At 41.3% G+C, this 24509-nt stretch overlaps 1 protein-coding gene across 1 annotated transcript in view; it reads left to right on the plus strand.

The window, feature by feature from the left end:
• The first annotated feature begins 974 nt into the window (after positions 1 to 974).
• The window catches only part of LOC132401627 (LIM homeobox transcription factor 1-alpha-like), a 449308-nt gene continuing 425773 nt past the window's right edge, over positions 975 to 24509 (plus strand). The window contains exons 1-2 of the mRNA XM_059983646.1: positions 975 to 1041; positions 15425 to 15611. Coding sequence (XP_059839629.1) covers positions 975 to 1041; positions 15425 to 15611 — 254 coding nt within the window. The remainder of the gene's footprint in view (positions 1042 to 15424; positions 15612 to 24509) is intronic.

Below are 24509 nucleotides of genomic sequence, written 5' to 3' on the forward strand. Positions count from 1 at the left end.
ATTTAGTGGTGGGGGGAGCGAAGTTCAATTATTTCGACATACAGTGAATTTACATCATTTTAAAAATCAGTTACTCGGGACGAAAGAGTAAAATTAATTCAGCTCCCTATCCTAGACGGTGTGCTTGTAAATTTGATGGAAAGGGTCCGCTATCATCTCTTCTCCCGCTCCCTGCCTGTGCAGCCTTGCCGATTTCAGAAGACGCGTCACGGAGAATTAATATTCTCGATGAACGCAAGATTCAGAATGGGTCCCCTTTTTCCGTTTCCTTGTCGGTTGATTTGTGTGACAGAACTAAATATTTATTGTGTTCGGGGAGGGGCGTGTATGTGTGTCTAAATGTTGGGGGTCATTCATTCATTTCCAAAATTAGAGAGATTTTTTTCCATTGGGGGCGTGGTTAGAAGAAAACTAAAGTCAGTTAAAGTAAAAAGGCGCAACGTAAATGCTTGCTATTTACGCGTGCGGGCTGTGTTTTTTTAAAATAATGATTTATCTTTGATAATGTTAGCAGAAATCCTGGGTCAAACACTTAGATTTGATTTGCATCCCAGTTGAGTTGATTATTTCTTATTTCGATAGTAATTTGCTCGTCCGTTCGCGGATCAGTGCTCCAACGAGTCTTTCTCGCAGTTCAGCCCGCACAGAGAACTCGTCAGTCCCGCTGGGAGAGATCGGTAACTCTGAGGAGGAGAGTGCGAGGGGCGTGGAGGGGGGTGGGTGGCGCGGTGAGAGAAGGAGGGAAGGAGACGGGTGGAAAGTTGTGTGGCGACCTCTCTTTCTTGCGGCTGCCGACGGCCCCTCTCCTCTCCCCTGTGCCACGCCGAACAGCGGGGCTGTTCGAGCGCCGCTTGAAGGGCCGAGGCCGGGAACCAGGCAGGCCCGAGTGCGAGCGATTACCGGTTGCATGTACTAGCACTGGCCCAGCTGACGAGCCTTGCTCTCTTTACTCAGCTGCCTCCTCGCCCGAGACTATGTTGGACGGACTAAAAATGGAAGGAAGTTTGCCGCATTCGGCCCAGACTCCAGCTTCACTTCATGGTGAGTTCTCTATTTCCATCGTTGCTTTACAAATTATGTTCCAGGTTTAACGTTACGGCGCTCGTTTCGCAGAGATTTCATACTCAGATATTTAAATGAGTCTTTTAAACAACGTGAATAGACAGTTCACATGCGGTTTGTAAACTCATGCTGATGTTTGTCGAACCAAGAACAAAATGTTAGAGAAAGATTTGGGTGTATTATAGGGAGGATGCGCAGAATAGTTTGGAAATGAAAGTATGCAAAATACGTTACGCAACATGCATGTCAAAACAAATACAAAATTCATATTAAGCAGTACCGCAGTAGAAACCAAATATAGAATATATACCACGCAATATTAAGAAAATAAACGCAGGGTGTATATAATTTTCAAGATATGCAAAGTCAAAATTGAACGAACGATATACAAAATCTAGAAATAAATTTAACATTTATATCCAACGGTATACAAATTCTCGACAATGAATATTCTAGTTACATGCACAATGGCCAAAATGCAGAATACGCATACAACTTAGAAACAGGCATGTACATATAATACATATATACTATATGAAATACACAATAAGCGCACAAAACAACACTGGTAATCAAATTTGTCGTACAATGCACATTTTATACTGTGATAGTTACATCGCACGTCTTAAAAACGCAAAAGCCATACAGAATGTATGTAACAGATAATTTAATTATATAATGTCTCCAATACACGGGTTGTGAAATATTCATTCTCAAACATAACGAGGCTGCGTGACTGCTGTACCCAGGAAATATCACAAATCCCTATGCAATTATTTTTGCAAATGATAGTTTAAAAATATCATTGTGCGAATGTATATATACCGTGTATGCACATTGTATACTGGCACGTGTAAATTCCCATGAATCTAGACAGCACGAACTTCTTACACACAGTTGATACTGAAGCGATAAACACACGTTTATGTATAATATGGAAAGACAAACATGTTCATTCACACACCTTGTGTCTTTGAACATACTTGTTCAAGTGAAAATTATGTACGCACTTTGGTTACAGTTTCAGACACGGAAGTGGAGCGGTGTCTTTGCTTTCGTTGGAGCCATTTCGCGTCTGATTCAGTTTCAGGACGCACACAGACTTTCATAGTTGTTTCCAGGTTTTGAACTTCTAACTGCAAACCTTCAAATTCTTCTCAATTTCCCCCGCAATGTTAAAATTCCCGCTCATTTTTGTAAAATTCAGAATTTTTAAAAATCAGTTTATGCGGTCGCACTTTAATGTGCTGAGTTGTCGCGCAAGGGCGCTGCAGAGAGTGAGGTATGAAGTACTGATGACCCCAGAGAAGGCTTTCTCATGTTCTGAATTTACAATGAAATTCCCAAATCGGCAGAAACAAAAGCAAATCCGTCATACACTCGCGCCGGACTATCGCTGTTAAAACTTCTGCTAGAAAATAAGCCCATTGTATTATCCTAGGGGGTTCACGGCGCTCCTGTGGGCTATATATTTGAAATTTGGAAATCATCACCGATTTTGCTTGAATGAAATCCAGTGTCTGAAGCTGGAATCGCGATCTCTATAGGGAATGAGTAAAACGATCAAGTAAAATTGCGTGGCTTGAGCGTGCGGGGAAGAAAGAATCTGAAGCGTCGAGCGGGTATTCCAATTATCCAGGGCCGGCACCGGATAGAGTCGGTGCATAGAGACCACGTAATTGACAGTGCCGTCAAATTCATACTAAATACTCGGAATATTTTTGTAATACAGAGAAGCTCTCGGGGAGCATCAGAAATATTAATGAACTTTCACTTATGTATGCACCGCTGCTCGCACCGTTCCGAAGCTGACAAGTTTAAACAATAGATAAGAGATTTTCAGTGTACATCTCTCTGTGCTTGCAACAGGAGAGAGTCGCCACTAAACGGACAGACTTTCAAGGTATCTTGACATCAAATGATTATGTTGCTGTGGTGTAGTTTTATATACCTCATTGTTAAATAAAAGTATTTAGCAGAATATTTCGAGCACATTGTTTGCTTGTACAGTTGATAACTTGCAAACATCAGCGAGAAACACACTGAGACACCGAGTGTGCAGACGGCAGGTAGACACAGGAGAGAAAGAGAAAGAGTTGGTGTGTGTAGTAGAATAGCGATAAAACCAGACCTAGACCAGCGGCTGCAAGGAGAGCAGCGGAGGGACTAGGACAGAACATGAAAATCAGAGTAAATCTGGCAGAATGCGAGAATTGAAACGCATAAGAGGTGGCCCGGGCGAATGAGGCCGAAGAGAGGACCGACTTCTCCCTGTCACGATATGTCTGTGTCTATCTTCAGAAAAACTATCCACATTTCATCTTTCTAGTACACTTCCAGGTGCTAAATACTGTTTACAATTTTAAAAATTGTAAATCTCTCCACCAGTTTCTGCGTGAAACCATACAGACAGACATTGCGAAGAGGGAGCAGAAACTGCGCGTTACTGTTTTGACATGGATGTCGTTTAGAAGTTTGGGAGCATTGCTAAACAAACGTAAATTGTATGACTCTAATGCTGGAGTGTTGCGTTTTCCAGATCGTTATAAAGGAGAACTATAACGTTTTTGACGTGTTCTCCACGCCCGGCGCTCTCCCAAATGTTCCAATTGCTTTCTTAAGGTATTTCGACTTTTCTGACTCCCATTTAAATTAAATTGACCTGTTGAAATTAAGCGAACAAAATGTATTCCCCAAATTTGCTAGCCTGCGCATGATTTTTTTGTTGGCCTTTTTTGTTTATTTTATCAGAAGATTATCACAAACACCTTACCTGACGATTAGCGCTAACCCCTGAAACAAAAAGTGATTTTGAAAGACTGCGAACCGGTCGGGCGAGGAGATGATCTCACCACCAGGTTCGGGTACAAGGTTGTCCCCGAATGAATGCCCCGCCGGCGGGTTTCTGTTCACTAGAGGAATGGCAGTGACAGCTGTATAAGCGCGAATGTTATGCTTTGTGATATCGCGGAAGACAACATTTCGTTGGTGGAGGTTTGGATGGCGGGGGGCTGTTCAGCTCGAAGTTTTATTCAGCCCCGAATTTTCTACATACGCAATCTATTTATCTCTGAGTGGAAGGGCATGTTTTATTTTAAAAGGTTTCACATTTTCAATCTACTCACGTCCAGAACAATATATAATGAAAAGTCGCGCTAGTCTATGCATTCATTATCATTAGTATGTGTAAAGGAAGGACAGTATTATGAAATAACTTTTACGAACGGGATGCATTAAGCAGATATCTACAACCAATAATTGTCAATATGTTGAAGCTCGGATAAACAGCCATATAAACACGTAGATAAGATGCACACACTTATTCAGATACTCATTGGATTACTTACCCAAGTATTCACCCAGAGCGCACATCGGCGGCGACCCATACGGATCTAAACAGCAGCACAGAGCTACACCTGAGTACATTCAGCCATACACCTACATTTCTGTCCATACAATGGAAAGCATCTGGGGATTCTGTCGCCAACGGTTTAGGATCATTAATGGCAATCATTGCGTGTCTTAATTTAACTTCATTGATTTATTGTTGCCCAATGGCAAAATCAAAGAGATCCGGGGGAAAGGCAGGGAATTGGGGTTGAGGCAATGATCCTACAGGCCCCCATCTTACGGACTGACAGAGCGGCCGGCTCTGCCTCTGTTTCTTCGGAACTTCCGTCAGCATGTCAGCATTTGTTCATTAAGGCCACATTTTCATTTATACAAATCCGTTTCTCACCCAGTTATCTGTAAAAGCACATCTACACGCAAACACACACACACACACACACACACACACACACACACACACACACACACACACACTCACACACACACACACACTCAAACACACACACACACTCACACACATGCACGCAAACACACTCAAACACACACACACACACACACACACACACACACACACACACACACTCACACACACACACACACTCAAACACACACACACACTCAAACACACACACACACTCACACACATGCACGCAAACACACTCAAACACACACACACACACTCAAACACACTCAAACACACACACACACTCACACACATGCACGCAAACACACTCAAACACACACACACTCACATGCACGCAAACACACTCAAACACACACACACACACACTCAAACACACACACACACACACTCACACACACACACACACACACACACAGTTACCCACGAACCTATCGAACATGCACTACTGCACGTTCTATGTCAAAGTCGGATACCAAGAGCAATTAAAACTCTGAACCTAATACCTAATGCAATTTCACACTCTACTCTATTACTATGGAGTTCATCCGGCAGAGATTAACAAAGTCCCTGCATGGATTACATTTAAACGTGAACGGTAGATTTAACCAACCATGCGCACCCAATCCTATTGCAAATCATCCCTATATATATTTTTTTTCAGGACATCAGGTTGGAGTGGGATATAATTTTTTATTTGTAAATGCCTATTTAAGACAGGTTATGGGCCTAATGTTAGGTCAGCGGCGGAGTTCTAGATAACTGTACATTAGGCATGTGGTGGAAGCCGGTGGCGGAGTCCTGATCACTGTAGGCGCCTTGCTGCACGTGTGTAATTCGGAATATGTAGCTTTGTAAATTTGTTTAAATTGAAGATAATCTTCTAGTTCAGTTTGACAGATGGGAGCCGTGTTTCACCGGGAAGGGTTCCCTCAAAGTTTGTCAGCGACCCCTTTCCCTCCTGAGTGAAGTGTCCAGTCTCCACGCCTGCTCCCACAACCTCACTGGGGTGTGGTGGAAGGAGGGCCATTGTTACGGCAGCAACAACTGCCGCGTATGCCCAGACTGGTGCGGAGAGTTGCTCACATACTTTGCAAAGGGGGAGGGTCCCGGTGGGTAAAGACACCATCGAAGTGAGGCCAGACTTTCGGTTTAACTGAGCGAAAGTGGTTGCCCCGAATTTACTCGGAAGTCATCTTAGAGTTGCAGTTTCCACTTTACCGGGACGGGGGACGGGAGCGGGCGGTAAGAGGCTGCTGTCTGTGTCTGTCTTGGAGAATTTCGTGGAGGAAATTAAGTGGAAATCAGTTTAAATTTTAATTCCGACTTTCAGGCACACGCTAACATAGAGGAACACTCCCGGAGCCGTAGACACAAAAACACCCAGGCATAAATTAATGCAAGCATACAGGGACCCACACACAAACATATCCACACACACACACACACACACACACACACACACACACACACACACACACACACACACATATACAGACAGACACACACACACACACACACACATACAGACAGACACACACACACACATATATACAGACAGACACACACACACACACACACACACACACACACAACATTGATAAATAGATACCCAGGCGCATGCACATATAGAGATGGACACACAAAGGCACACAAGCAGTTAAACACTTACACATACACATAAGTGTACTATAACACAGGTATAGATGCGCGTACAAAGATAAACTCTAACCTAAACATATACGCACACAGATATACACCCAAATATACATGCACACAGATGTAGATGCACTGGCGAATATGATAGACTCGAGAAGTATTGATGCGTCGATATTATACACATAATTCTTTCATCTATTGATTTGTAGTTTAAATATATTCACTACTATACCGGTTGGGCCAATCTAGGAACTTGCTCCCCGGCATTCCCATCATGTCAATTCTTCTAATTCTTCTTTCGCCTAATTCTTCTTTCACACTTAATTTATAACGCATACGGATATATATTTTCGATGCTTTTTCTGATTATACCATTTTTCGTTCAATGGTGTAATTTTGTTGCGTTATCAGTTCACACAATCCAGTAATCCCATCCGAAGAAATTATTATAAGTATTTTAAGCAACAATTCATACTTTTAAATAATGCGCCGTAAGCTCTAAACATGTTCAATCTACGCCAAAGCGCAATAGTTAACACTGCAGGGGCTTTAAAGTGTATTTCACAGATATCAAGTATTTGACAGTCGAACTAATAAATCGTGACTTTGAAATAGGGTTATTATATTTTGGGGAGGACAATTATATTTATTATTAGACGGGATAATTTTTATACCATCCTGGTCGCGCGGAATATTGCTGCAGGTATCTAGAAGTCATTGTTAGGACTAGCGCTTTGGGGTCTTTAGTTACCTGCGGGCTGTGGCGGTTTCACCTATAAAACACACACATCCGGCCTTCTTATGTTCTTAATGTTCACCATCGGCCTGCTTGACAGGCGAGGGTGTAAATCTCAAGTTTCAGATTGCAATTCCAACACACACTATCTGCTAAGATAGCGAGCGAACAAGCTAAATACCAGGTGATTTCTCGCCGGATTCCTCACAGGTAAAAGGAAATCAATCGTTTGCTCAACCATTTCCACCTGAACTGTACGAAGCTGAAATTCGTGGCTAATCTGAAGATGTGAATAACCCGGTGTTATAATTTATTAACATATACACACATCACTCTTGCTCTCACACACACGGATCTCTCTCTCGCGCGCGCGCACACACACACACACACACACACACACCACTCTCAGATACAATATACTAGCGAGACAACAAAAGTATGTGGAAGGATCGAGAGTATATATTTTCATAGAATCCACGACCAAGGACTGGTACAGCACAGAAACAGTCTCTTTCGGCTGAACTTCTCCTTGCCAACTGTGACGCTTGTGTACACTATTTCACTTGTTTGAGTTTGGCCCGTATCTCAGTACTCCTTTTCTGTCCTCGCACTTGTTCAAACGCCTGTTAAATATGGAAATTGTATTTGCCTCTACCACCTCCTCTGGCAGTTCATTCCTATATTCCCCAGCCTCCGTGTGAAAAGCATCCATATGATCAAATAAAACTCAAACTTGTACTCTTTAGTTCTGGACTGTCTTTCCCTGGGGAAAATAAATTCAGACTATCTATGCTACCTACGCCCTTCATAATTTTGTAATCCTCTATAAGGTCATTCTCCACCCTTCTACGTTCCAATGAGAATAATCCAAGTTTATCCAATCTTCCCCTATAACTGCAGCCTCGATTCCACACAACATCCCGCGAATCTCTTCTGTACTCTGTCACTGCTACCACACACCTTTCCTGTTCAGTTGTGACCAGACCTGTACAAATGCTGCATGCAGCCTAACCCACGTTTTGTAGAACATCCCGACTCTAATTCACAATGCCTCAGCCTATGAAGGCAAGAATATCAAATGCCCTTCTCACTGCCCTATTCATGTGTCACCACTTTCAGGAAACTATGGACTTGAATCCAAGATTTATCTGAACATCAATGGAGCCTGCCATTCACCCCACTAGAATTTGACCTTCCAAATGCATTAATTTATACTTGTCTGGCTTAAATTCCAATTGCTATGGCTCTACCTAATTTTCCAGATGATCTTTTCATTCTGCTAATTGCTTAGAAAACATCATTGTTTTGGTTAAAACATTATTTAAAATTAATTTTGGTATTTAAAAAGATAAATGCCATTTCCCTTCACCTTGTAAAAACATTATATTTGTTAAAATCTATGTGTAAGAGAGAGAGAGAAAAAGTTCAGTCACCATTCACAATCTAATTAATTTTTAATGACCATAAAAACTTATCTCCTGATAGAAAATAAAAACCTTAAAGGGAGAATGGTTAGCTTGTTGAGGGGACAAAGTTTCCATCTCTTCTAGGCTATGGTCAGTCATTGTTCAGAGGACCAAGCCTCACTAGGTGATTAGGCACAAGGATCCAGACTGGTACTGAAGAATTTTTGCATTATTACTGGTTCTATCTTTTACATATGATGTTAAATTGTGGGTTCATTTAGATGGTATAAAGTCACCATGGCAGTGTTCCATAACACTCATAGAGCAGGAGTGTTGGATACCCAATGAATTGTTATCCACAAAATTACATTATTACCTTGCTGCTTTTGGGAGCTTGCTATATGCAATTTGACTCTGGTATTTCCTACTTAACAACAGTAGAAACTTCATGGATGCTTTTCAGGTGATTTAAAGTAAATTATTTCTCTCCCTCTTTATGATCTCAAGAGTGAGAGATGCAATGACTGAAATTGGAAAGATTGGAGTGGGATGGGGTGAATGGATTGAGAGGGGCTGTCATCTACATAATGGGAAGGTAGGATTATGCGGCATGCTGGAAAGGCATTGGTGGAGATAGTTGGAAGGAATGTTCCCCTTTCTACATTACAGCACCTCAGAAGATCTCTTTGCTGAAGGAAGAGAGCCATTGTGCAAACAATGTGTAAAGGGCAATAGAAGAACTAGTACAGTAGTATTAATATAGTACATCCTCCAATGTACTCTCTGCAATGCATGAAGGATGTTAGTCTTTATTTAGCACACGCCATTTTCACTCTTGAAAACACTCTTCATATCACAGTTTGTTTAGATTGAAGAGATTGAACAGTTCCTCATGGTGATCCGTTTTAGAAGACACCTCAAAATACAAACCCCATTTCCAGAAAAGTTGGGATATTTTCCAAAATGCTATAAAATCAAAAATCTGTGATATGTTAATTCACGTGAACCTTTATTTAACTGATAAAAGTACGAAGAAAAGATTTTCAATAGTTTTACTGACCAGCTTAATTGTATTTTGTAAATATACACAAATTTAGAATTTGATGGCTGAAACACACTCAACAAAAGTTGGGACAGGGGCATGTTTGCCATTGTGTTACATCACCTTTCCTTTTAATAACACTTTTTAATCGTTTTGGAACTGAGGCTACTAATTGTAGTAGATTTGCAATTGGAAATTTTGTCCATTCTTACTTGATATAAGACTTCAGCAGTTCAACAGTCCATGGTCTCCATTGTCTGATTCTCCTCTTCATGATGCACCATACATTTTCAATAGGAGATAGATCTGGACTGGCAGCAGGCCAGTCAAGCACATGCACTCTGTGTCTACAAAGCCATGCTGTTGTAACCAGTGCAGAATGTGGTCTGGCATTGTCCTGCTGAAATAAGCATGGATGTCCTGGGAAGAGAAGTCACCTTGATGGCAACATATGTCTTTCTAAAATCCTAATATACGCTTCAGAGTCAATGGACCTTCACATACATGCAACTCACCCATGCCATGGGCACTAATGCACCCCCATACCATCACAGATGCTGGCTTTTGCACCTTTCGCTGATAACAATAAGGATGGTCAGTTTCATCTTTGGCACGGAAAACTCGAAGCCCGTTTTTTCCGAAATCTAGCTGAAATGTGGACTCATCTGACCACAGCACATGGTTCCACAGTCTTTCGGTCCATCTGAGATGAGCTCGGGCCAACAGGACTCGCTGGCGTTTCTGCATAGAGTTGATGTATGACTTCCTCTTTGTGTGATACAGTTTCAAGTTGCATTTCTATATGCAGCGACGGACTGTGTTAAGTGACAATGGTTTTCCGATGTACTCCGGAGCCCAGGTGGCTATAATTATCACAGTAGCGTGATGGTTTCTTAGGCAGTGCCGCCTGAGAGCTCGAAGATCACTTACATTCAACAATGGTTTCTGACCTTGCCCTTTACACGCTGAGATGTCTCTGAATTCTCTGAATCTTTTCACAATATTATGTACTGTAGATGTTGAAAGACCTAAATTCTCTGCAATCTTGCATTGGGAAATGTTCCTTTTGAACTGACTAACAATTCTCTCATGAATTTTGGCACAAAGGGGTGAGCCACGACCCATCCTTGCTTGCAAAGACTGAGCCTTTGATGGACGCTACTTTTATACCCAGTCATGATACCTCACCTGCTACCAATTAGTCTGCTTAATGTGGAGTCTTCCAAACTGGTGTTACTTGAATATTCTGTGCACTTTTCAATCTAATTTTAACTCTGTCCCAACTTTTGTTGAGTGTGTTGCAGCCATCAAATTCTAAATTTGTGTATATTTACAAAATACAATTAAGTCGGTCAGTAAAACTATTGAAAATCTTTTCTTTGTACTTCTGTCAGTTAAATAAAGGTTCACGTGAATTAACATATCACAGATTTTTGTTTTTATTGCATTTTGGAAAATATCCCAACTTTTCTGAAAATGGGGTTTGTATCAAATATAATGCTTGTGAAAGAGCTCCATATGCTCCCTATAGCACTGGTGTTGTCAGGTTTTGTTAGCATCCTCTGCTTTTATATATATATATATATACAGGAAGTTTGAGAGCATATAAATAATTTTAAAGATTGCGATGTTTGGCTCAGCTCTACAAAGCTCCTATATGCTCACTAAGAACCAACTGTTTCTCCATAATATAAATTTGGTAAATTAAAAACAGGGTTCATGAATGTGTTGGCTGGCTAAGAACATAAATTAAAATTCCAGCCATTGCTCATCTCATGACACAGGAAAGTGGGATTTATAACTAAAACCATAATTTAACGATCAAGACTTTCAACCTAAGCACAGTATAGTGAACTTATACACATAATATAAATTATAGGAAAGGTTTGCTTCGACAGGTCCCCAGGCTCTGGAACAGTTACAGTATCGAAGATATGAGTCAGACAGATTGTTGTTGTTTATAGTTGCCTTTAAGATTACCAGCAATAAATGAATTTGGTGGCATGCACACAACTTTTGGAATTTCTGTCAGATTCAGAATCAGGTTTATTGTCACTGATACTGTGAAAGTTGTTGTTTTGTGGCAACAATACAGTGCAGAACATATAAGTTATTATAATTTACAAAAATAAATACTGTGAAAGAGGAATAACAAGATAGAGTTCACTGTTCATGGAGGAACAGAGGGGAAGAAGCTGTTCCTAAAATGGTGAGTGTGATCTTTAGGTTCCTGTACTAACTCTCAGACGGTAATAAAGAGAAAAGGATGTTGAGGGTTCTTAATGATGGATGTTGTTTTCTTGAGACACTGCCTCTTGAAGATATCCTCAGTGTTGGAGAGGGTTGAGCCCATGATGGAACTGGATGAGTCTACAGAGGAACCCTCTGCACTCTCTTGCAATCTTCCACATTGGAGCCTCCATACCAGAATGCCCTTCACCAGACCTCTTAGAAATTTGCAAAAGTTTTCAGTGACATACTGAATCTCTTTAAGCTCTTATTGAAAGAGAGCCACTAGCATGCTTTCTTCATGATTACATCAATGTGTTGATTCTAAAATAGATTTCCAGATATATTTACACCCGGGAAGGTGAATCTGCTCACCCTTTCCACCACTGACCCCTGACTGAGGACTGGTGCACACTTCTCCAACCTCTCCTTCCTGAAGTCCACAATCAGTTCTTTGGTATTGCTGATGCTGAGTGCCAAGCGACACTGCTCAACCAGCTGAACTATCTCACTCCTCACTCAGCACCATCTGAAACTTGGCCAACACTGTGGTGTCATCGGCAAATTTATTAATGGCGTTTGAGCTGTGCCTAGCCACACAATCATGAATATATAGAGAGCAGAACAGTGGGCTAAGTATTCTTGAGGTGTGCCTGTACTGATTCTCACTCAAGATGGAATGTTTTTACTGATCTGCACTGACTGTAATCTGTGAATATTAAATAGTATTATCATGTCAAGCAATACATTATCACAGAATTCATGTTTGCCATTTTGGTTTGATAATTTCTATACCTTTCCATTCTCGAAAGTGATTAAATATGGCTCAGTATCCCCTCTGTGGTTAGCTATCTGTGCCTGGTTCAAGGAAACCTGCCAAATGATGGGACATGGAACCAGATTCCTCACACATTAACTCAGAAGACAATTGATGATACTTTATGTTGAAATGATACTATGCATTCTACTAGTCTACATTATACATTGTATAGTACACAGAAATCAACATCAGAACAATGTGTCTTACAGTATAATACTTTATGGCTAACAGCTTTAATTAGATAGTACCCACAGACAGTACAAGGAAAGCTGACTCCTTCCATTGAATTATATTGTGACACTTGAACACACACACTCATCAATCTTCAGTGTGTGATTTGTATAAACCTCTGTGAATTGTGCAGCTATTGAGCAAGTTGCTCTCTCTGATGGGAAACCCTACTCCATTCTATGTACAAGACAGGAATGGATGAAGTAAATGAGTTAATTACAGAAACAGGTAGAAAAGATTGTGCAACATTATAGCCATTAAATATTAATATCACTTTTCTGTCTTTCACACCAATCAGCAAATACATTGTTTTCCTATGACCTTAGCTGTGCATATTCCTGTTGCCCATTATGACTTTAGCAATCCCCTCTATCTGATTATGCTTACTGTATATCATCAATATGCATTAGGGTTCAGTGTGTCCAGGTTAGGCAAACACATGCCCATGGCATTCACCATATCCTGTATCACCAGATGGCACTATTGTATGGCCTATCTGCACCGGCCAGGGAAATCACTGTACTTAGGTTAAAAGTTTTGATCCTTAAATTATGGTTTTAGTTAGCTTCTAACCTACTGTTATATTGAACAGAACCCTTGTATGATATTGATGAAGTCTTGATCTCACAGCCTACCTTTCCCATTATTGTGTGCCTGCATTGTAATACTATTTAGTGAATTCTGTTGTTGTTTTTACCACCTTAATCTGTTGATGTGATGAAATGAACTGTATAGATATGCACAGAACAAATTTTATCACTATATCACTCTAATATGGTTATATGGTATCGCGTAACATGTGACAATAATAAACCAATTTACCAACTTAGATTCTGGAGATGGAGCAGAGGGGAAGACTATCTCCTCACCTGTCACTGTAATTTCTGCCAGTTACTGGTGAATGAATTTTTCTCACTGTTTTCTGTTGAGAATTTGCTTTGATTTTCAAGCCAGATTTTGTGGGAGGAATACATATGTATGATACTGTGTGCAATAGTTGTGTCAACATTGGTGTCTTCTGTTTAATGATGTCCCTGTATATTTCTGCTTACTGAGAGTTTTTACCTGAAATTAACATGCATGTTTGAATATGGAGCTGTGTAAAGATCCACCTAAATGTTTGTACTGCAGAATAAACATGAATGATTTTCCAAGTCCTGGAGCTGGCTTTGAATGTAGCCCAGACTGACTGGATGAAAGCCTTCTCTGTAAGCACCATGAGTATGTTTCATATCTATTCTTAGCAGTTCCAGCAGAAACATCTTTTGTCAGCTTTCACAGGCTGTTGTAAAATAAGGAAGGGCAATTTAAACAGATGATTGTATGCCTGTCAACTATTATCTGTGAAACAGGACATTACTGTTGCATGTGGGACTGTGCAGTGCATTGACTGCTGTGTTTTCCTGCATTGTAACTAATATTACATTTGCAAAAATACCTCAAAAGCTGTGAAGTTTTTTTGGATATCCTGAGATCTGTAAAGTTGCAAATTATTTCCTTAAAGTACCCTTCTTACTCTACTCAGCAGAGAACTGAGGTGGTGTGGGAATAGAATGTACAGGAGTGGTCCTGTTCCTGATCTAGAGAATAAAGTGAGGAGGGATTCATCATACAGTTTCATAGATAGAATGTGTTTTGTCTGTAAGGGTTCTCTGAGCACAACTGTATGATGTGACCCAGTGTTTTGATTTTAATTATGTATTTATTATTGGTACACAGAATTCTCAAAAACATTCAATGGATACATATTAAGTGTATCATTCCCTCTCCTTCCTGAAGACATTCACCCATCCCTTCATTTAAAACTTCTTCTTTCCTATTTTGTAGTCTCTATTTCTTTCATTACTGCATGAATCAAATGGCTTGTTCCACTGAGGCATGTCCCTACCCTTGCTCCTCTTCCACTTTCTTTCTCCATTACCAGTCATCCACCAATCTTTTGCTCTTTCTATCCATCTCTATCTACTTACATAATCTATCTTTTGATACAAAATGTATATCATTTCAATCTATTTAACAATCTATATATCAATTTACCAGGTTATCTGTTCATTTATCTATCCATATAGATATGCAATCTGTCTCATATCAACCTATATTATCTATCAATCTATCTTTATAAAATATGTGTTTATCTATTTAAGTGTCTATCTACCTATTTATTTATTTATCTATCTACCTACCTGTGTAATCTTTCTTTCTAGCCTATCTATGTAATCAATCATTCTATTTATTTAGGTATGATATATATGTTTATCTGTGTATCTATTGATTGTATTAACTAGCTAGCTAGCTATCAGTTCATCTCAATCTCCTTTCTTTCCTTGTCGCCTTTATTGGTCCATATACATAACCCTTCCCACCATGGTTTGGTGTCGATAATCCATATCCCAGACATTTTACCTGTCAAATGGCAGAACCTGTGGTATAAGCAGATTCAGGGATTTCTGCTGTCTTTTCTCTCCAGGGCCCAGTGGAAAGGAGAGGGCAGTCTGCGAGGGCTGTGATAGGGTGATCCTAGACCGGTTTCTTCTGCGGGTGAATGACAGCTTCTGGCATGAGCAGTGTGTGCAATGTGCTGGGTGCAGGGAGCCCCTTGCTACCACTTGCTACTACAGAGACAAGAAGCTTTACTGCAAGCATGACTACGAAAAGTAAGTGAGAAACAATCTGCTCTCTTAAATAAAGAAAAATGTAAACCCAGCCCCTGCCCCCAGCTTATTATAAGAACTAATGTTCCCATGTTTCTGTTTGTCCCATCTCCATGTTCTGTTATCACACCAAGCAGACCAGGCAGACCAGCTGTTGCTTAGTCTCTCTCAGTGCTTTGCTTGAACCTCGACTGACAGCAGCCTCAAAGGGAGTGACTCCCCTCCCACTGTGCCACTCTCTCTGGGAGAGAAGTGGAATGACATGCCTGAGATGAGTAAATTGTGGGCATTTAGTGTTCGCTACCACTCGCTTTCTAAGGATTTCATACAGTCAATGATGCAATGTCTTAGAATGTGACAGGTAATGCACAGAGTCAATGCTGCTCATATGAAGGAATTGCTCCCAGTTGCTGGGTTTATGAACAGTGACAGCAAGATTCCCAGCACTGCCTACTCAGCACTTTGTGTATGTTGCTATGTTTTCTGCTGAATTTAAGATGTTTTGTTTTCATATCAAAGATCAGATAAATTGAGTGTGAAAGATTCACTAAAACTAGAGTGCAGTGGATCTTATCAATGGGTTTGTTAAAATAGCAATATTGGTGCAAGGTGATGGCTTACAGTGTTGTGAGCAGAATTCTGGGTGTGAAACATTTGGCAGCATGATCAGCAGAACTTGCATCCACTGTGAGCCATCTTGAATGGGACGGTCACTTCTGCCATTGTGAATGTGAGTACAGGCAATGTTAGGTAACAGCAAAAGTGATGCTTCTCTCACTGAAGACATGAAAACATTGAGATGTGTGCAGTACTGAATATCTTCAAGAGTGATGTAGGGTGTGAAAACTGTTAGTGCAGCTGCAGGTTAAATTACTCATTTTGAACTAGGTGCTGTGAGATTAGGGATGTGGATTGTGGGGAGATGACAAGGACTGCGGAGGTGATCTACTGGTAGTGTTCATCACTCAAAGTATTGTGAGCAACTGTAAAACAGATGATACTCTTCAAGCTCGTAGTTCTCAATGCTCCTCTTTGCTGGCTGATACATCAAATGCTGTAACCACACAGAAATAGCAGCACTAACAGGTATTCTTGTGGCATTGTGTACTGTAATACAAGTAATGAATATTTATAATCATAGGAGTATTATATCCTGAGACAGATAGTATATTATTGTGCTGCTGAGAAAGGATTGTGTTTATATTGACCCACTCTTCAAAAGCCACAAAGTCTAATTGCTGGGTTTAAGGTCTGCTCTAGGCAAATTGATACTGAGGAAAGTTGGTGTGGAGGCAGCTGCTTGTAACTCCTTACACCTACTCATCGGAAGTCAGCATGAAGTGACTGGCTTTTCTTCTTGCACTCTGGAACACCCTTTCCCCATGGTCTCACTTCTCACCTCAGAAATGAGCGACTGTGGCAACCTGAAATGTGGTGAGTGAGCACTAGGTCCACAGGGGGAGGTATCAGTCCAGGCCACTGCTGCCAAACTGGGCAATCAGAGGTACCCTTTACACCCCACTCAGCCTTTACCCTATTGAGTTTGATGATGCAAAGCAAAATCAAGTGAAATTTTTAAAACCACTTCTTTCTCAGGAATTTAGTATCACCAGAGAGTCCAGCACTTATTGCTCATCCTGAACTACTTCTTAGCAGAGTAGCTTCCTTCAGCTGTCAGAGGTCTTTTAAATGTCACCTACAGTGAGAGGTCTTGAATCACTTTAGGGCCAGAATAAGTAAGGAGTCCAGAATTCCACTGCTGAAGGGCATTAGACAACCAGCTGGTTTTTATACTAATCTGATAGCTTTATGTTCATTCAAAGGATGTGGGTTTTGCTGATTAAGCCAGCATTTGATCCCTTGTTCCCTTGAGAAGGTGATGGAGAGCTGCTATCTTCAAACATTGCAGTCATTAAGGTGTAGGTATATCCCTGTTGCTAAGGAGGGAGTTTCTACATTTTGACCCTGTGATAGTGAAGGAACAGCAATATCAAGTTGTGTTGTGATTGTTCCCCAAAATAAGCATTTTTTAACATGTTAGATTAGTAACTGAACTTAAGCCAACTGACTTGGTGGGATTTGAACGTGAGTCTCTGGGTTGTTTAGGACCAAATGCTGTAATCATGACTGCTGGCTCACAATTCCCCTTTGACACTTGTACCAAAGGCAACTTTGCCTCCAGAACTCACTCAAAATGTAGTCACAGAACGTAATTTGTTCTGGTATGTGTTATGAGTGATGAACAGACCTGGTGAACAATGGGGTGCAGAGTTAACCATTTCCAACCCCCCTCCTGAGAACTACGAACTATTGCTGTTGTTATGCTGCTCATGAGAGAGAGATAAAGCCCAGGCAAGAACATTTGCTACAGATAAGAGGGGGAGAGAGCCTGTTGATTTACTGTATTATGACTCTTCCTGGATTATTTACCTTCTACTACAAGGACTGTACTTTGCTCGTTAACATTCCTCAGGAGATAGCAGGAGTGGCCTGATTTGATGGACACGGTCATTCAGAGTTGATGGATAGCTGAGACCCCGTGAGTGGGGATAAAAAGACAGGTCTGGAGAGACACCCTTCAGACACACCAGTGGACACTGATTGAGTGTTGGGAACCCACAGAAAGTGGGGGCTTCAAAGACTGAACCAGGAGATCGGTCAGTAAAGCTCACAGTGTTACAGCAGGGCCAGTGGGGACTTGTGTGTGTGTCCACTCATGCCAGAGTGACGAGTCCACCACAGAAGAACAGTCCAGCTGAAGACCAGAGGGGTCATAACTAAATGACCACAAAGATACGACGGATTAAGAAAGCCACAAAAAGGTTTGCCTGCCGCAACTGTTGCTGTCACATCTCACTCGCTCTCTCTCTCTCTCTCTCTCCAACAATTTCAATATATCAACCATAATTACTTCAGCATTTATGAACTGAACTCTATACTTTCCTATGACAATTCACTTACCCATAGACATCAATAGAACTTGTTTATTATTGATTACTATTATTCCTACACTTTTAGGTTTATTACTGCTAACTTGTTTTATATGTATATTTGCATTTTTGATATTGTATTGTGTAGTTTACTAATAAACACCCTTAGTTTGGTACCACCAGTCTCCAACGGATTCTTCTTTCTCTGCTGGTCAGACACCCAGTTACAGGGTACGTAACATATGAAACTGGAAATATCTGCAGCCTGAGCCAGGTGTCACACCACAGTGAGAGCTAATCTGTCTCCACATAAAGGATGCTACTAACAGCATCCAGCACCACCAGCATGCATTCGTCATTACCTCTCCTGGCTACATCCCCTATAGACAGAAGGTTACCAATGTTAAAAAAAACTAAGTAAGTGTATAGTGGGGCCTTCCATCGGCCATTCAATCCAAATGTACTCTGCTCCACACAAACTCCTTTCCTTCCTACAACAGGTCACCTTATCCGCAGTTCTTCATTTCCTTACCTTGACCTTTCTCCTATGTGGATGTTCCCCATGAATTTTTCTGTAGGCTCTTCCGAATTAAAAAAATGGGCAGTAATGCAATTTTAACTACCTTTGTCCATGATTTCAACAAGAGTTGGAGGAACATCAGTGCCTTTACTAGGAAGCAACCAGGAACAGATAGAATTCCGATACTGCCTTGTGTTTGGCCCAGACCTATCCCAAACCTTACTGTTCTCATCAGGAGATGTGCTCCTCAGAAGCTACCTGACTGTGTAGTTATGTTACAGTCATTGGTGACACATCAAATCCTCAAACTCCCAATGAAATAGAGCTGTTGTCATGCCTTCTTTGTGATTGCATCAATATGTTGGACCCAGGATAGGTCTTCAGAGATGATGACACCCAGGAATTTCAGATTGCTTACCCTTTTCAGTGCTGGCCCCTTGATGAGGACTGATATGTGTTCTGCTGACAAACCCCTTTCTGAAGTCCACAATCAGCTCTTTGGTCTTACTGAGGGTGAGTGCAAATTTGTTGTTGCAACACCATTTAACCAACCGATCTATCTTAGTCTTTTATGTCTCCTTGTCATTATCTGAGATTCAGCCTTGTTGTCAGTGAATTTATAGTTGCCATTTGAGCTGTGCCTAGCCACAGTTATGTGTGTAGAGAGAGTAGAGCAGTGGGCTAGGCACACATCCTTGAGTTGATTGTCAGTGAGTAAGCGATGTTATTTCCAATCCACATAGACTGTGGTCTCCAGGTGAGAAAGTCAAGTATTTACTAAGGAAACTGGCATGGAATCAATGGAAATAAGGCAAACAAGTAGTGAGGTCATGGAACCTGTACAGATTGAAGAGGAGGCGGTGCTTGCTATCTTGAGGAAAATCAGGGTAGATAAATTCCCAGGACCTGACAGGGTATTCCTTTGGACCTTGAAGGAGGCTAGTTTTGAATTTGCAGGGGCCCTGGCAGATATATTTAAAATGTTGGTGTCTACGGGTGAGGTGCCGGAGGATTGGAGGATAACTCATGTTGTTCCATTGTTTAAAAAAGGCTCTAAAAGTAATCCAGGAAATTATAGGCCAGTAAGTTTGACGTCGGTAGTAGGTAAATTATTGGAAGGAGTACTAAGAGATAGGATCTACAAGTATTTAGATAGGGACTTATTAGGGAGAGTCAACAGGGCTTTGTGTATGGTAGGTCATGTTTAACAAATCTGTTAGAGTTTTTCGAGGAGGTTACAAGGAAAGTGGATGAAGGGAAGGCAGTGGATGTTGTCTACATGGACTTCAGTAAGGCCTTTGACAAGGTCCCGCATGGGCGGTTAGTTAGGAAGATTCAGTCGCTAGGTATACATGGTGAGGTAGTAAATTGGATTAGACATTGGCTCAATGGGAGAAGTCAGAGAGTGGTAGTGGAGGATTGCTTCTCTGAGTGGAGGCCTGTGACTAATGATGTGCCACAGGGATCAGTGCTGGGTCCATTGTTGTTTGTCATCTATATCAATCATCTGGATGATAATGTGGTAAATTGAATCAGCAAATTTGCTGATGATACAAAGATTGTAGGTGTAGTGGACAGCGAGGAAGGTTTTCAAAGCTTGCAGAGGGTTCTGGATCAGCTGGAAAAATGGAATGAAAAATGGCAGATGGAGTTTAATACAGACAAGTGTGAGGTGTTGCACTTTGGAAGGAAAACCCAAGGTAGGACATACAAGGTAAATGGTAGGGCACTGAGGGGTGCAGTAGAACAGAGGGATCTAGGAATACAGATACAAAATTCCCTAAAAGTGGCATCACAGGTAGATAGGGTATTAAAGAGACCTTTTGGTACATTGGCCTTTATAAATTATTGAGTATAAGAGTTGGAATGTAATGGTGAGGTTGTATAAGGCATTGGTGAGGCCGAATTTAAAGTATTGTGTGCAGTTTTGGTCACCAAATTACAGGAAGGATATTAATAAGGTTGAAAGAGTGCAGAGAAGGTTTACAAGGATGCTGCCCAGACTTGAGAAACTGAGTTACAGAGAAAGGTTGAATAGGTTAGGACTTTATTCCCTGGAGCGTAGAAGAACGAAGGGAGGCTTGATAGAGGTATATAAAATTATGATGGGTATAGATAGAGTAAATGCAAGCAGGCTTTTTCCACTGAGGCTAGGGGAGAAAAAAACCAGAGGACATGGGTTAAGGGCGAAGGGGGAAAAGTTTAAAGGGAACATTGGGGAGGGGCTTCTTCACACAGAGAGTAGTGGGAGTGTGGAATGAGCTGCCATATGAAGTGGTAAATGTGGGCTCACTTTTAACATTTAAGAAAAACTTAGACAGGTACATGGATGAGAGGTATTGCTATCTGCCAGGGCCCCTGCAATTTCAACACTAGTCTCCTTCAAGGTCTGAGGGAATACCCTGTCAGGTCCTGGGGATTTATCTACTCTGATTTTCCTCAAGATAGCAAGCACCTCCTCCTCTTCAATCTGTACAGGTTCCGTGTTTGTATTACAAAATACATATGACTGACTTGACTTTGAAATGAAATACCCCATTCCATCCCTTTAAATCTAATCTGGTGTATCCACCAATGTCACAGCTTCTGGACAGTGCAATTTTTCATCAATATCCATCAGTGTACATGGCTGTAGTTGTCTGTCCTGGGTGGCAGCCAGGGAAGGATAGATGAAAATAGGAAGAGATGACTTACATCTGATAATGCTTGGAGCTTGCAAAAACTTCTTGCTATATCTCCCAATGTCTACTGAAGTTACAGCAGGTGATTAAGATAGTTCTGTGGAAATCCCGAACAAGGATCTCAGTGAGTCAGGCAGCGTCTATGGAGGGAAATGGCAGTTGACATTTTGGGTTGAGACCCTTCATTGGAACAGGGGATTCAGGTGGAGGGAAGGGATGGAGCAAGATGATAGGTGAAGGGAGTGATAGTGGGCAAGGTAAGAAGCTTTGAGGTGATATGTGAAAGGTGGAAAGGGGTGAAGAAGATGGAATCTGAAAGAAGATAGTGGATCATGGAATAAAATAATGAAGGACATAAGGAGGGAAACCAGATGGAAGAAAGTGTGCGCGATGGACTGATTGAGAGGACTGGGAGGGGAGAAAGAAGAGGTGATGTGGACTATTAGGATAAGGGTAAACAAAAAATGGAGGGAAAGAGTCAGAAGGGAGTGGTAAACAGGAGTTAGAGAAATTAATGTACATGCCATCAGTTTATTGACTACCAATATGAGGGGCTAATCCTCTAATCTGTGTCTAGCCTCAATTTGGCAGTAGTAGAGGACATGGAAAGACATCTTGGTGATGGTATGGGAAGTGGAATTAAAATGGCTGGCCACCAGGATTTCCTGGCTGTTCCAGAGGATGAAGTGAAGGTGCTTTATGAAGCAATCCCCACTCTGCAACGGACCTTACTGAGAGCACCAGGTGTAATGGTTGATTCACATGTGAAGGACTGTCTCACCTGGATTAGTAGGGAGGGAGGAGCAGACAACAGGATCATGGAGAGAGCGATGTCAGTAGTAAGCAGGGAGTGGGGGGCGGGGGTTTGAAAGATGAGCCACATGATGGGATCGTGTTGGAGATTGCAAAATTTGCAGAGAATGCGAAGGCTCAAGGGGAAACCTATCCCTATTCATCTTTGTTGTGTCTCTGTGGAAATCCTGCCAAAATCTTACCTTCAAATCACCCTTACACATTTAAATACTCTTTCTGTTTCTGCATGAGTTTTTTTCAGACTCTGGTCTCCACTGCAGACTGTGAGCTGGAACTCCCCATGATATCTGCCCACCCAGCAGTAAGGTCAGAGTATGCCTGAAAGAAATAGTGTCACAGACCATAGAATTTTTCACTTTAGAGAATCACTACATGCCCAAGGTACTCAGCACTCCAAACACCCAGGCACTCAACCTTACCAGAATGCTGAGGAGTTGTGGCCATATGGAGACGTCCATCAACTTGGGCCAGAACCTCAGGTGCAATGACACCCATGGTCCTGTTAATTTGCATTAATATCCTGTATCCATGGTGACTGTGATCAATGGTAGGCAGACTTTGCTGTGTTTCTTCTGATATTGCTGCAATTACTTAGAATTACTTTAAGCCTAGTTTAAATGACTGAATTCAGTCAATTACAGTGGAGCTGGACACATCTGTATTGCTTCGTTTGATTGTGGCTCATACATTTTATATCTGAATGACAGATAGGAGCAGCCAATTGAATCCATTTAAAAAGGATTAAGGGTATTAAATTAATCATCTAAGAATTAGCTTAATTCTTGACACATCTCCTCCCTGCTGTGCTAGAGGATACCACCTTCCAGACATCAATTGATTCCCATTGATTATCTTGATTAATTGCCCTGATTCAAGAGAGAGTTCACGTTCAGGTATATATGTTCAGCAGTTTGATGATGTGGGTTTAACAGCTTGGTAAGAATTGGGTCAGCGACTGGGGTGGGGGGAGAGGCAGATTAGGCAGAAAAGGGAGTTTTATGTCTCAGCCTTGGTGAGATATAATGAACCCTTGAGTTCTTGCTTGTTCCTTCACAGTATATTTTTGACCTGGGCTTTATGAGTATTTTTATTTTTTGTTGCCTTTGGTATCAGGTCTCAGGGTCAAACATTCCTGTCTGTTTACTGCTAGTGATTCCTCCCAGGATGGTGGAAATATGTCCATTCCTTTCATTCTCAGCCCCAGGAAGGCTGAAAACTGAATGACTTATGAGGTGGAAGATTAATGGCATCCCCGGGACATTCCAGAGATTAGTGAAGAAGATGGACAAATTAAAGAGTGATTGTTTGGCACCTAGTTTGGGTCCCTAAGACATGTTGATTGAAAGACATAAGGTACCGTGGCTGAATCAGTGGGTAAGGCAGTTACTGTATTTCAAGCTGTGGAGCTAGTCGACGCACAGCTTCTTGGTGCCAGAGACAATGGTTCAATCCTGACCTCAGGTGCTGCCTGTGTGGAGTCTGCAGATTCTCCTTATGACTGTATGGGTTCCCTCTGAGTCCTCTGGTTTCCTCTGACATCAAAGAAACATGTATATTGGTAGTTTAATTAGCTACTGTTAATTACTTGTATTTCTGGGTCAAATCTGGAGATAAGTTGATGAAAATGTAGGGAGAACAGAAATGGAATGGAACAGAAATGGGTTAATGGAAATGGGTAGCTTAATGGACAGGGATGTCAGTGGGCCCAAGGGCCTTCCTTGTCTGTCTATGACTCCAAGAAGTGTGTGTACTTTTCACTTCAGTAAATATCAAAGTGCTTCACTGCAGGTGAAGGGCTGAAGAGGAGAGGACGATGTTGCTTTGCAGGAAAGCACATATTTGTCAGATACAAATATTATAGTAATTTTATGTCTTGCACTGAACTGCTGCAGCAAAGCAACAAGTTTCACAACAGACTGTATGTCAGAGATAATATATATAATTCTGATTCTAAAAT

The sequence above is a fragment of the Hypanus sabinus genome, chromosome 11 (assembly GCF_030144855.1).
Source record: "Hypanus sabinus isolate sHypSab1 chromosome 11, sHypSab1.hap1, whole genome shotgun sequence".
NCBI classification, from domain to species: Eukaryota; Metazoa; Chordata; class Chondrichthyes; order Myliobatiformes; family Dasyatidae; genus Hypanus; species Hypanus sabinus.